The sequence below is a fragment of the Heteronotia binoei genome, chromosome 3 (genome assembly GCF_032191835.1).
Source record: "Heteronotia binoei isolate CCM8104 ecotype False Entrance Well chromosome 3, APGP_CSIRO_Hbin_v1, whole genome shotgun sequence".
Lineage (NCBI taxonomy): Eukaryota > Metazoa > Chordata > Lepidosauria > Squamata > Gekkonidae > Heteronotia > Heteronotia binoei.
Window position 1 is genome coordinate 64,818,234 of NC_083225.1, and position 14,945 is coordinate 64,833,178.

Sequence of the window (14,945 nt, forward strand, 5' to 3'; positions counted from 1 at the left end):
AGGTGACGTGGGGGAAAATGATGTCACAGGAAGTGATGCCACTTCCTGTTTCCGGTGGTGGCATGACATCACCGGAAGTGACGTCACCGGAAGTGACGTCACTTCCTGTTTCCGGCAGGTGACGCGGGGGGAAATGATGTCACAGGAAGTGATGCCACTTCCTGTTTCCGGTGGTGGCATGACATCACCGGAAGTGACGTCACCGGAAGTGACGTCACTTCCTGTTTCCGGCGGCGCGCACGCGGGGCGCGCACCCCCCCCCCCCAGTGTCCCTGGCTGGCCTTCAGACATTATGGTCACCCTACATGTTGGGCTGGGCCATGTGTGTACCTATTTAAGATTACATAGCAGAGATATAAATTTTATAAAGAACACAGACAAACACAAATATATTTTTAAAAAAACTTAAAACAAGTTTAAAATGTCATCACTCATTGGTCTTAAAGATACTTTCTTTGTATTTCTCCCATGGGAACCAGGGAACTGGGCAAAGGAAGCTCTGGCTCTTTCCTTCCTTCCCCAGGGAACTGGGGGGGAAGCCTCAGCCAATAGAAGGAAGAGAGACTTGACTCAGTAGCTCTGCTACGCAATTGAGACAGCCTGGACAAACAAGTTCTGCCTTCCCCCCTTCCTCCCCAAGGGAGGAGCCTCAGCCAATGGAGAAAACAAGAGGTTTTGCTCTGTAGCTCCTGTGCAATTGAGCAAGCCTTACAAAGCAAGCTATTATGCAGAAGGAAGCAAGATATGGGGAGAAGGAAGCAGATGAAAGCCAGTTGCTTGGGGACCTGATAAGAGCCCTTTGGGGGCCTGATTCAGCCCCTGAACTGCATGTGGGTCCCAGGGAGGATAGAGATTGAATAAGCCCTTTTAGACAACTGTTGCAATAAGGCTGATTTATCTCCCAAACCCAGATAATAACTGGAAACAGCCACCAAGTGCAACTACAGAGAGGAGTAGGCCAGCCCCTGCAACCTAAGGGAAATCAAATATTTAAAAATGGCCTGCACCCTAGCAGGGGCAAAATTTTTATCCTGGCACCATTCAGAAAATGCTTCCATTTAAGATAATAAGCCTTTCAAGTAGATGATTTATGTAAATGTAAAAGGATCTCATTCACTTCCTGTAAAGATATCAGATCTCATTCTGGAGCCTTTACATAGTCACTTAGGTTGATTGACATCATGCTGCAGCCCCTGGGACATTTGGAAATCAGAGGAACTGACCCTGAGCCATGTCAACTAGGACTGAGAACCAAAACTGGAATGCCAGAAGGGGCTATCAATATGTTTTTACCCTCTCTCCTGACCTTCTCTATGACTCAGGTAGAGGAAATGAGGTAAAGCATAAAACATGGTCCCTTGCTATGGGAGCTGGAAAGTGTCTCTGATCAATCCCCAGTCTCTCCCTGCCATGGAACAAAACTTGGGGGATTTGGAATTCTCCCTTGTAGTGAATAAATGTATGTCTTGGAACCACCAATGCGAAAACATTGGCTCCAATTAGGTGTCCCTGATGGACCGTTTATGTGTTCAGGACACGTCCTGCTCAATATATCCTCATCCTTGTTGAGGACTCCAAAGATATGAATAGCATGGATCAAAGCCTGCAGCTTCGCTACATGTGCCCAGACTGCTAAGGCTTCCTGGCACAACTGCCTGGATTCTGTGTCCCCTTGTTTGTTCAAGTAGAACATTGTGACAGTATTATCCATTTGGTCTAGGATAGAATGGTTTCAAAGAATATCTGCCAAGTAGCTAAGGGCATGATGAACTGCGTCCAGTTCTAAGATATGCAACAGCCTCTCCTGAGGGGACCAAGTACCTTGGGCCAAAAAGCCCTTGCAATGAGCCCTCCAACCCAACAGCAAAGCATTTGTAGTTAAGGTGACCTCGTACTCAGGAATATCAAAGGGAACACCTTGAGATAAGTTTACTGGGAAGGATCACCACTTCAGAGATTGAATCCAAGGCCAAGAAATAGAGAATTTTTGGACATGAAGTTGGAAATGGGACACAAATGTAAGTACTTGCTGTTTTGGTAATGAATGGCAATATGAAAGTAGACATCTCCAGTTTTAATAACTGCAACACTGAGAGCAACAATCTTATGCAGAACTTAAAAACAGAAAGACACACACAGAGAGAAGGAGCGCTCTCTGGAACAGGCAGTAGGAAGATCCCTCACCCAAGGGAGGTGGTGAGTTTTGGTATTAGAGTAGGGATTGTGTAGCTAAACACTTGTTTATTTGCACCAACCTTTTCTGTTTCATATTCACTATAGCACTAAATCTTTATCACACACTTATTATTTTTAGAGTACTAATAATAAACTTCTTTTGTTGTTATACTGCCTGGGTTCTTGGGTCTCCTTGGTGACAGTTAAGAGGTATTTATTAATAAGGAAGGGTGGTTGGGTGCTTTGGGCCCTTCCATGCAGACCCCTACCAGAGTGTGGCAGCCAGTAAAAGGCCCTGCTAGGTCCCTGTGTGACACAAGGTGTGGAGGTAGTTTCTAGTCAGAACATGGTCTTCTGAGGCTGGGAGTAGTCCCTAACCACTTGAGATTGATTCTGCCATTGGGTCTCTGATTGCCCTTATATTTGGGATAACCTTGCTGAAGGGCAAACAATTTGGCAATAGGACTAGTATACCTATAAACTCACCAGATTGTTTAAACTGTTTTAAATTGTTTATTTTAATGTTTAATGTAACCAGGGCTTTTTTTTTAGCAGGAACGCACAGGTACGCAGTTCTGGCTGGTTTGGTGTCAAGGGAGTGGCCTAATATGCAAGTGAGTAGCTGCTTGGCTTTTCCTATGGAAAAGGCCCTGTTTGAAACAATGTCAGGGGCATGTGGCATAATATGCAAATGAGTTCCTGCTTGGCTTTTTCTACAAAAAAAGCCCTGAATGTAACTGTTTTTATTGTTATTCCATTATGTTTTGTGAGCTGCCCTGAGCCTGCTTCAGTGGGAAGGGGGGATATAAATCAATCTAACTAACTAACTATGGTAGGAATGCCAAGGTTGGTGAAAGTATGGGCTTTGTCTAGGTTGGGTAGCACAGGAGTGTGACATCCTGAGGGACTTAGCCACTTATTTATTCTTTTTAATCTGCATGAGTGTCTCATCCATTTTCTCGGAGGACAAAGTGATGCCATCAAAAGGCAAGTTCTCCACTGGTAAGGCTGTTGATCTAAGCCAGTTATGATTTTGGAGGACAACAGCGCTAGCCATTGCCATAGCCACAGAACCCAAAACATGGTGACCAGCATTGATTTGTTGCTTGGATAATTTGAGTGCCTCCATTTGGAACAACTTAGCCAGGGATCATTTGTCCTCTGGTAGCTGTTTCAAGTAAGGGAGGATTCTCTTCTACAGGAAGAGCAGGTATCGAGCCATAATAAACTGGGAGTTGAAAAACCTGAGTTCCAAAACAGATGAAGAATAGATCTTGCGTCCTAGGATATCAAGCTTCCTGCACTCCCTGTCGGAGCTGCATGGCATCCCTTGGGCTGCAACTTCTTGATAACAAGTGAGGAGGAAGGAAGATGAGTAGTCAAATAATTAACACAGTCCTGTTTCATCTTGTAAAAATTCTCAAGTCTCTGGGACACAGCCTGAAGGGAAGATGGTTTCTGCCATAACTCTTGGATCAAATCAAGGAGACCAATAACATAAAAGCAATGATGCCAAGGGATTCTGCATATAGGCAGCCAGGAATGTTTTTAAAAAGTATTTGTGTGTGAGAGAGAGTGTGCATGTGCTTGTGTGCCTGGAAGTTATGGTGACTTCTGGCAACCCCTAGTGGGGCTAGGATGTTTTTCAGAGAGGTGGCTTGATATGTTGGCCCCCCCCCCCATGCGCTGCGCCAAGGCTGGTCCTTACCAGCTTCGATGCAGCTGGCGTGACTTCTAATCCTTTGTGTCAGATCCGTCCCTCATAACAAATGAGTCCAACTCCCCTGCTTTAGAAATTTCTTCAAACTTGACATAAGTTCTTCAAATTTGGGCCTTTCTCTGGTTCATAGAAATATCTGTCTTGTCTGTTCATGCTCTGACTGTGGGTTTAAGTATTTACTAAATGAGGCCAATTTGAGAACAAGATACATTGATAATGCTACAATGGGTGTATACTGAAGCTATATGGGACTAAAAACACAAGAAACTGCTAAAGTTAGGGCTCAGCTAGATGCAAAATATGACAACCATGATTAGAATCTCTTTTATCCTAATTAACAGCAAAGCACAGCAGCTTTAAAGATGAGGAAAATAGCAGCAAGTCTGAGTTTGAGTTTAACCACCCCCATGCCATTTCAAGTCATGTAATCGCTCCTCCAAAATTGCAATTAAATTCCTGGGGAGACAAGACAAGGAATTTTTTCTCCCAAAAGGTAAAAGAAAACCCAGGTTGGGAATGTTCACTGAAACACTAAAACTGTATTGGTAATGGACAATAAGGGTAGATAGTGAAACACAAGCTTTGTACAACAGACTGAAAGGAGATGAGGGAAGTAAAAAATATATATATATCAAAAAAGCAGTAAGCAACTTGAAAATGACAAAAGCAAATAAGAGAATGTTTAATGCTTAAAATCTATGCATACTAACAAATTAATAGAATAGGAAAGCATTATCTTTTAAAAAGTCAGATTACAGAAAAGGAAATGATAATCACAGCTGAACTAAACTGTATTCATTGATCAGAAATTAGAAAAAAAAGTGAAGAAAACAGTAGTGGGACAGAGTTACTGAAGGTGTTTTGCTGGAGCACAAAATATGCCTTCACATGTTAAAGAAGCAAGAGTCATTCAGAGAACCACACACATAACTGGGTTCGATACAGGCAATATTAATTATATATATATTTCCTAAAGATTTCCTAAAGATTATTTATCAGAATTAAAGTGCTTTCTTTTTAATTCCAGGGCTTTTTTTTTGAGCAGGAACTCAGTTCCAGCTGTCTTGGTATTGGGGGTGTCGTCTAATATGCAAATGAGTTCCTGCTGAGCTTTTTCTACAACAAAGTCCTCTTTAATTCTATGGGAATACATTTACAAATTACTTCTACAGAGTAGACAAAAGGAATGGAATATATAACTTACATATATACACACACACACACACACACACACACACACACATATATATATATATGTACACATATAACCATAAGAAGATTGCATCCTTCAGGTCCACCATATTCAATATTTAACCCATAAAAACAATTGTTTACTTACTTTATACTAAAAACAAGGAATATGGGATGGAACAAAAAATATGCAAAATTAACAAAAGCACAAACAGTTTCATTTCCTAGTTTACTACAAACATCTGTGCCAAGATGTATCCAACAATCATTTTAGCTTTTCAAAAATTCAATGGTTGTCTAGGTCTATGGCCTATTAAGCACAAGTGTTCTCCCTTACTTCGCAGTGCATCTCCATTGGGTTTTCTTTTTCATTCTACATTGCACCCCCCCCCCCTTTCAGTGCTCAGTTCACTTTCTGGTCACTATTTCTCTGGGTTTTCTTAGAATGGTTTTGTGTTTATTTTTCCCTTGTTTCACAACAAAGTCAAATGTAATTCAAAAGTTGTACATATTCTTTTGTATTTCCCTCCACCCCTTTGCTGCCTCTCAAAGGCCACTCCTCCACCTACATTGAGGTTATTCTGCCCCTCTGCACCTTCCAGTGGTCACTTGGTAAGCAAGCTCCATTGATTATTTTCCCCCTCAATTCACTTTTAGTTGTTTTTTTACAAGTGCCATGAGTCTAGCTTTATTAGACGCAGGGCCAGCGTGTGGGAGTCGGTGAACTAGGAAATTGCCTAGGGTGCCAACTCTCAGCAGGGATGGGGGTGGGTGCCCCCTCCCTGCTCACATCATCCCTGAGCCTTCTGCTCATTTTTTCTTGGCTCTGAGGAATCGGAGGAGCTCCCTGATCCCTCAGCGCCGAAAGAGTGGTGTTTTTTTTCCCCAGCGTCCTCTGAGGGCGCTGGGGAAGGGAAAGGCCGAGTGATCTGTCCCCATTCAGCCTTCCCACACCATGGGAGGGTCGAGCGTGGGGGGTGTTTGTGCAAACAGATGCAAACAGGGCCATCTGTCCCTGCTCAGCCCTTCCATGCAGCGGGAGGGTCAAGGGGGGCGTTTGTGCAGAGTGCTCCTCAAGATGAGCCCTCCATGCAAACAGGGCTATCTGTCCCCTCTTGGCCTTTCCACGTTGTGGGAAGGTTGAGCGGAGGAGCGTTTGCACAAAGGGCTCAAGAGAAGCCCTCCTTGCAAACAGGGCCATTTGTCCCCACTTGGCCTTTCCACTCCATGAGAGGGTCGAGCGGGGGGGGGGGCATTTGCATGAAGGGCTCCTCAATAGCACAAAGCCCACCACTTGAAACAAGAGGAGCCCTCCGTGCAAATGGGTCCCGATTTGGGCTGGCACCAGGGGCCCTCCCCCAGTGGAGGGCAGGGGGCAGAGCCTTTCCTGGGGCAGCAAAAACCCCAGCACCAGCCCTGACTAGACGATCACTAGTCTCAGATCACTAGGAATAAAATAAATGACAAGGGGGAAATGTGCTTCTCTGGCAGCTCTCCAAGAAGCCTATTTATAAGTTCTAAAAGGGGGGGGGAGGGAAGGAAAGACTAGCAATGAAAGAGGGAAACCTTTGGGAAATCAAGTATTTGGAAGGGAATCTGGTCTCTCTCTTTTTTCTGCCTTTGGTTGAGTTTTTAATCTGTTCTCTCCCACCCACCCCCAACCTCCCAGGTGTTATTAAACCTGGAAGCCAACAAGGATAATAAGATAGGTCTCAAAAAACTGTGGTTCCCAGGTGCAAAGAGGTCAACTGGGTGGTGGGAGGGGAGGTTTAAGTTGCTGTTTAATTTTCAGGGGGAGGGGGGAGAAGAGACATGTGAATGCATATCAGTTGATTCAAGTGGTGGGCTTTATGTTATTGGGTCTTTTGGGGAGGGGGGGAGAAGGAAGCCTGCTGTCAGATAGAAGCTGCAATTCTTCCAAGCTGAGATTCATGCAATGTAATGCAAGGTTGTTTTTTTAAAAAAAGTTTATCTTCCAAGGAACAAGGTGATTCTTTTATTTTATTCTCATTTTCAAATGTACCAATCCAGAATCCAGGCATCTTCAGCATGGAACTCTAAGGGTCTTGTGAGCCAGAGTTTTGGACTGAGCATTTCTGCTGAATGCTTTTGCACAAGTTAAGATTCTGCATTCCCCACCACCTCTGGAGGGGAAGTTTCTTTCTCCCTCCATCCCCTGCATTTTTCTTCCCAGGATCCTGGAGAAAGCCAGATAGTCTTGCTTTGTGACAGAGAAACCATTCTCCAAGCCCATGTGTTAATTTTATTTATATTTTAAATAATAGATCTTGTTGTGCTTGTTTAAGAGAGGGAGTGAAGCAAAGGGGAGAGGGAGGGAGGAAAAGACCAGCAATGATAGAAGAAGAAGAAGAAGAAGAAGAAGAAGAAGAAGAAGAAGAAGAAGAAGAAGAAGAAGAAGAAGAAGAAGAAGAATTGCAGATTTATATCCCTAAATCAGAGACTCAGAGCGGCTTACAATCTCCTATGTCTTCTCCCCCCACAACAGACACCCTGTGAGGTGGGTGAGGCTGAGAGGACGCTCACAGCAGCTGCTCTTTCAAGGACAGCCTCTGCAAGAGCTATGGTTAACCCAAGGCCATTCCAGCAGGTGCAAGTGGAGGAGTGGGGAATCAAACCCGGTTCTCCCAGATAAGAGTCTGCACACTTAACCACTACACGAAAGTGGCTCTCAGAGGGGAATGGGGGAGGCTGATTATTCTATTTTTAAATGGAAAGTGCTTACTTGACGCTACTTCCCAGCTAAAGGTAAAGGTAGTCCCCTGTGCAAGCACCAGTCATTTCTGACTCTGAGGTGACATTGCATCACAATGTTTTCACGGCAGACTTTTTTATGGGGTAGTTTGCCATTGCCTTCCCCAGTCATCTACACTTTCCCCCCAGCAAGCTGGGTACCCATTTTACCAACCTTGGAAGGAAAGAAGGCTGAGTCAACCTTGAACCAGCTACCTGAACCCAGCTTCTGCTGGGATCGAACTCAGGTCATGAGCAAAGAGCTCAGACTGCAGCACTGCAGCTTTACCACTCTGCGCCAACGGGCAGCTGCAATAGGGCAATTGCATATTTAAAAAAAAATGGATACCACCCCCCACACATCACATACAATGTTCCCACTTCAAATTAAAAGAAACCTTGGTTGTAGCTGCAGAATAAATCCACCGGAAGAAAAAGATGGTGTGTAGGATAGGCACAGAATGCTCAGATTCTCAGACAATATTAATGCCCCTGTATAAATCAATGGTGCAGCCTCATTTGGAATACTGCTTACAATTCTGGTCACTGCACCTCAAAAAAGATATTATAGCATTGGAAAAAGTGCAGAATGATTAAAGGGTTGGAACACTTTCCCTATGAAGAAAGGTTAAAATGCTTGGGGCTCTTTAGCTTGGAGAATCATTGACTGAGGGGTGACGTGATAGAGGTTTGCAAGATTATGCATGGGATAGAGACGGTAGAGAAATACTTTCTCCCTTTCTCACAATATGAGAACTTGTGGACATTCAATGAAATTGCTGAGCAGTTAGGTTACAACCAATAAAATTAAGTTTTTCATCACCCAAAGTGTGATTAACACATGGAATTCACTGCCACAGGAGGTGGTGGCGGCTGCAAGCCTATACAGCTTCAAGAGGAGATTGGATAAACATATGGAGCAGAGGTCCATCAGTGGCTATTAGCCACAGCGTATTGTTGGAACTCTGTGTCTGGGGCAGTGATGCTCTGTATGCTTGGTGCTTGTAGGGGGCAACAGTGGGAGGGCTTCTGTGTTCTGGCCCCACTGATGGACCTCCTGATGGTGCCTGGGTTTTTTGGTCACTGTGTGACACAGAGTGTTGGACTGGATGGACCATTGACCTGATTCAACATGGCTTCTCTTATGTTTTCTGCAGTAAGCTCTGCATGCACTTCAAGTCCTGTATTTAAAAGTCTGGAAAAATTGCTTCTACTTGACTGATTTCGCACTCAGCTTACCCCGCGGTCATGTTCCTCTTCTCTGCGCAGCATCCGTCGGATTTCCCACTATCTGTGCCGGAGTTACAGGAAGTGTCACGGCTTTCACGCACCAAACAGAAACTGCTAAAAACCAGTTTCCATTCACTGTGCGAAAGCCACAACACTTCCTGTAACTCAGGTGCAGATAGTGGGAAATCCGACGGCCGCTGCGCAGAGAAGAGGAACGTGACTGCGGGGTAAGCTGAGTGTGAAATCAGTCCTTAAGTACCTAACTTTATAGCTTCATGTATTCTAATTTTTTCAAGAAACAAATTTATAATAGATAAATATGCAGGTACATATTTTAAGTTCCTCTTGTATATTATACTAATATACTTGTTTCGTCACACATAGCCTGGGCTAACACTTGGCATGGTACTTGCTTGATCAAAGGCTGCTCCTGCGAGGAGTATTCTTAGCGCTGCACAGCTTCGTGGGAGAGAATGGAGAATTCCGAGGCAAATTGCACAGACCTTCATATGAAGCAATTTGGCTCCTTATCCCTGGTGTAAACTGGAACAGATTGCCTCTCTCCAATGTCCTTCTGGAAGCACTCTCTTCTTACACCAGAGGTCATCTCCTTCCTGAAGATTCTGATGTCTCATCTTGAACTACTGTGCTAACCCCTAGCTTACTTATCCTTTACTGTCACACAATTAGCCACTAGCCAACAGCAGTTGGCATGCAATTTAGCCCCCAGGATCTAGATCTTTCTGATCTAAGCTGTCACTCTGGCTGGCTAGATGAAGCACTGTCAGTGGGGTTTGACAGCACCAGGTGTTGCTATTTAGCCAGGTGATTGCCCTTAACCCAGGAATCTCATGAACATGGGGGTAAACACTAACCTAACAAAGACTCACAGACCAGGGTTTAAGACATTACAACAAAGATTCTGCCAAGATTTACATCTTGGGATCTCGGTTTTTGACAGGCATGACAAGAGTTTATGTAATGACAAAATAAGCTCTTGCTGATGTTTTGACATACACAATTTTCATTTTTTTTAAAAAAATCCAACTTTCTCTCCATTAATGGATAATATCTATCTATATTGATAAATACATATATATGCATATATATAGTTATAGATATGTGCTATCTAAGTCCACCTGGAATTAGCTGTCCTGAAAGAAAATCAAAACATAATGTAGATTATCACCATTGTTCCTACCTTTTCAGGAGGTGGTGGTGGTTTAAATCTCTTCGAACAAATCAAATATATATCAGGCTCCGGCTTTCCATTCTTCAGTTCAGGGTCTTCTCCCAGCACAATATGATGAAATAATTTAAAGAAGTCTTTGTGTTGACTTGTTTTCAGTTCAAATGGCTCTCGCGCTGAACTGGTTGCAACAGCTATGGGTATACTGTGTTGATGTAGGTGATGGACCAGTTTTTCAACTCCTGTGAAACAAATATGTATGAATATGTATAATATCCTTGATAGAGTAAAACTAGAGCAGCATATTGCTGATTTCTGAAGATGCATTCTACTCTAAACCTCCTCCAAAGATTAATCTGAGTCTCAAAATAGTTTGCATGGAGGGAATAGTTTGCATGGAGGGAAAATAGTTTGCATGTCACTTGCTCAACATCATTCAGACAGCTTCCTGTCTAACCAGAATCTTTAATCACAGTCCTCAGCATCACTCAGACAGTTTCCAATCTAACCAGAGCTGTGGTCTTCACAAACTGGTTTAGAAATGTAAGCCATTTAACTCACCAAGAAACCTTGGTCAGTGATAACCCAAATATTGTTAAATAACAGTTAAATTTTTAAATATTCATTTAGCATATCTGTAACAAAAATGAGGATTTTAATTACAATATCCTAACTAGTTGACAGGAATCAACAAAAGTTATTTCTAAACTACTACAATAAATTTTTATTTGTAGCTAATATTTTTTATTCAAAAATATATTGTAATTGATATTTCATATATCAGTTATTGTTGGCTTCTATTTGGAACCCTTGGAACAGGCTAAATAGTTACACACTACATTTAAACAAAAATAAACAAATAGTAATTATTAAATGAAACTACCAGTTTCTCAAGGTGTTTATACATGTATGTGTATGGACAATAACTCCTTCAAGATGTACTTTTGATTTTAGATTACATAATGACACAATTCAAAAGGGAAAATGCCAACCATGTAATGGCATTTTTCGTACTTTGATTGTGGCAATATTAAATGGGTTTAATGGTTCCATCTCTGTCCACTTAGCGCCCAAATAAGCAAACCTGAAGTCTTAAGTTCTCTAGCAAAACAGAATATACCTACTCAGATTTTTTTTAATGTCAAATTGCAGAGTTAGCATGAGTGAGAGATTAGATTGGGAAACCAATGCAGGAGGAAAAGAAGGAAATTAAGACATGGTTAAGTTTTGAGAAGCAGTTCTAGCAAGAATTCGGGGGTAGCCAGACTTGCTTAACGTAAGAGCCACATAGAATAAATGTCAGATGTTTGAGAGCTGAAAAACATGAACATCAGATGTTTGAGAGTTAGACAGGAAGGAAAGAAAGGTGGCAAGAAAGCAAATAGATGGGGGAGGAGGAAGATGTGGAAAGAAAGCAGCTTTAACTTTAAATCATTCTCCAAGATGCTAGTTGGCTTGGCAAAGTGATTTAAAGAGGCAAATACTTCTTCAGGCCAGCCACCAGGGTAGTGTTGAGAGCCAGACAACATGTGTGAAAGAGCCATGTGTGGCTCCCGAGCCACAGTTTGCCGTCCCTACTATACACTTTCCTTCAGGACAGTGAGAATAGGATTACACTGTTAGGATTTGAGTCCAGCAGCACCTTAAAGACTAACAAGGAGACTTCCAAGGTATAAGTTTTTAAGAGTCAAAGCTCCTTTTGTCAGATATTAATGCTGCTGCTGAAAAACTTGTATCATATATAAACTCTTGAATTTAGAAGTCAAACAGAAATCTGTGGGGTCTAGATGAAGCAATATAATTTCAAACTCTCACTATTTATGGATGATCTAGCCCTGTCTATCACAAAGCCTTTTGCCAGTTAAGGATTTAGCATTCTTTTTTTTCAGGAGGCGGGATCTTATGATAATTAATTTAAAGAAATCAAGCTGGATGGGTATTACCATGGATGTATCTCAGAAGAATGAACTTGCTCATTTAATAGGCATCCCATAGCATTGTCATCCTATTAGATGTCTGGCGATTTGGCTTAAGGAAGATATGACTAAAGTTATGGATGTAGGAAACTTCTCTCAGAATTAGAAATTCAGTTAAACCAATTGAGATTACTTCCACTATCTTGGGTGGGAAATGTTGCTACTAGCAAAATTTTGGTGTTACCAAGACCATTGTTTTTATTTTTGAATATTCTCATAACAATCAAATCTGGGAATATTAAAAAGTTGTCAAAAGTGGATCCTTCAGTTTATCTGGCAAAACAACCCCCATGGAGTTTCTGCTGTGTGGAGGGCTGGGTGTGCCTAATATATTTGTTATCAAACTGTTAGATTAAGCTCACTATTAAGATGGTTTATGGATTACAAACTGTAAATAATATAATCTCTGATAAAAACACAGCTGACTTTGCCACAAAACTGTGCCATTTTGTTCTCACCCATAACTACATCAGGTTTGGCAATGAACTTTTCCTACAGATCAATGGTACAGCCATGGGCACCCGCATGGCCCCACAATATGCTAACATCTTTTTAGCTGCCTTGGAACAATGCTTCCTAGACTCCCACCCACTCATACCTACCTTATACCTGCATTATATTGATGACATCTTTATGGTCTGGAAACATGGTAAAGAAGCCCTGGATGAATTCCACCAAGCATTCAATGACTTTCATCCTACCATCAACCTGACAATGAACCAGTCTATGCAAGAAATACATTTTCTGGACACCACTGTAAAAATACATGATGGACGCATAGACACTACCTTATACAGGAAACCTACTGACTGACAAACATAGCTGCATGCCTCCAGCTACCATTCCAAACATCCCAAACGATCCATTGTATACAGCCAGGCTCTATGCTACAGCCGCATTTGCTCCATCCCTACTGACAGAGATTTTCACCTGAGGGATCTACAAAAAACCTTTTTTGCAACTAAAGTACCCACCTGATGAAGTCAAGAAACAGATTAACAAAGCCAGAATGATACCCAGAGAAAACCTGTTGCAAGACAAATCCCAAAGAGACAATAACAAAACACCACTAGTGGTCACACACAACTCTCAACTGAAAACAGTTCAACGTATCATCAACAACTTACAACCTCTATTGGGCAATGACAGCTCTCTTTCAAAAGTACTGGGGGGAAAACCTTTCCTTCCACACAGACAGCGCCCCAATCTCAAACAACTCCTCACCCACAACAATACAACGTCGCATCTGAGCAGGAACATCAGGACCAGAACTTGCAATAAACCCAAGTGCCAACTTTGCTGCTACATACACCCAGACAACACAGTCACTGGGCCTAACAACATTAACTATACCATCTCAGGCTCATTCACTTGTTCATCTTCCAACCTTGCTCAGTTCCGCAGGGCCTGCAAGACTGCTCTTTTTCAGCTGGTCTATACTTAAGGATCCTACAGCATACTGGTGAATGAACACTGTCGCCACGGAAAAACTGTACGATGCATAACACCAAGTTTTTTATTAATTTAATCCTAGGCCGAGGTCAGACGCACATAAACTGACAAGATGGGCATGGATGAAAGCCAGATGCATGTTGGATTTTATGCGGTTGTCCAAACATCAGCATCTGGCAATGATCATTGGCTCGTTTGTGTCCCACACTGCCTCGACTAGGACGTGGACTTTTTTGATAGTGCATTAAATCTGGACCAAGAATGCTTCTTACGACTCCCGCATGTTCATTCTATATTTGAACGCTCCATCACAGCCGACTTGTCGCAAGTGCACATCCGCTTTCCTGCGAGAGCCCACTCCAAATGATATCATTGCGCCAGCAATTGTTGACTCAGCATTCCAACCTTTCGAGGTTGGTAAAATGAGTGCCCAGATTACTGGGGGGAAACTGTAATGACTGGGGAAGGCAATGGCAAACCACCCCATAAAAGGTCCCCTTTCCTAAATGGGGGGGGGGGGTAGGCAGATTGCCCACCTTTGCTGTCTCCCCACCAGGCGGGGAGATGGCAAAGGCAGTTCCCGAGCTTCCCACCACCCCTTTAAACACCCAGGTTGGGTGTTTAAATGTGGGGGAAAGGCAGATTGCCCACCTTTGCCTTCTCCTCGCCAGGCAGAGAGATGGCAAAGAGAGCTCCTGTGCTTCCCCCCAGCGGGGTGTTTAAATAGGGGGGGGGGAGGAAGATGACCCGCCTTTGTGGTCTCCCTGCCAGGCGGAGAGACAGCAAAGAGAGTTCCCGAGCTCCGCCCATTTAAACACCCTGGCGGAAAGGAAAAAGCGGAACTCACATGTCCTTATTACCCCGTTCCAGAACAGGTCTACGTTATTATTATTATATATGACATTAAATGCCAACAATGCCCCTCAGTTCTCTACACAGGGCAAACAGGACAAACCCTACGTCAAAGGATAAATGGACACAAATCTGACATCAGGAATTACAGAAGAAACCAGTTGGAGAACACTTTAATCTTCCTGAGCATTCAATGGGTGACCTCAAAGTAGCTGTTTTACTGCAAAGGAACTTCAAGAACAAAATGGAGAGAGAAATTGCTGAATTACAAATTATGAAACTTGAAACAAACACCTCCCCAGGACTGAACAGGGATATTGGTTTTTTATCTCATTACATATGCTAAACCAACTCTCACTGAGTATAGCTGTGCATCCACAGTGTTCCAATGTATTTCTCTTTTAGAACA

At 42.8% G+C, this 14,945-nt stretch overlaps 1 protein-coding gene across 2 annotated transcripts in view; it reads right to left on the reverse strand.

Moving 5' to 3' along the window:
- The window catches only part of PUDP (pseudouridine 5'-phosphatase), a 107,333-nt gene that overhangs the window by 43,326 nt on the left and 49,062 nt on the right, over positions 1–14,945 (reverse strand). For both annotated transcript variants that reach the window (XM_060233926.1, XM_060233927.1), the window contains exon 3: positions 10,269–10,498. In XM_060233926.1, the coding sequence (XP_060089909.1) occupies positions 10,269–10,498 (230 nt within the window). The remainder of the gene's footprint in view (positions 1–10,268; positions 10,499–14,945) is intronic.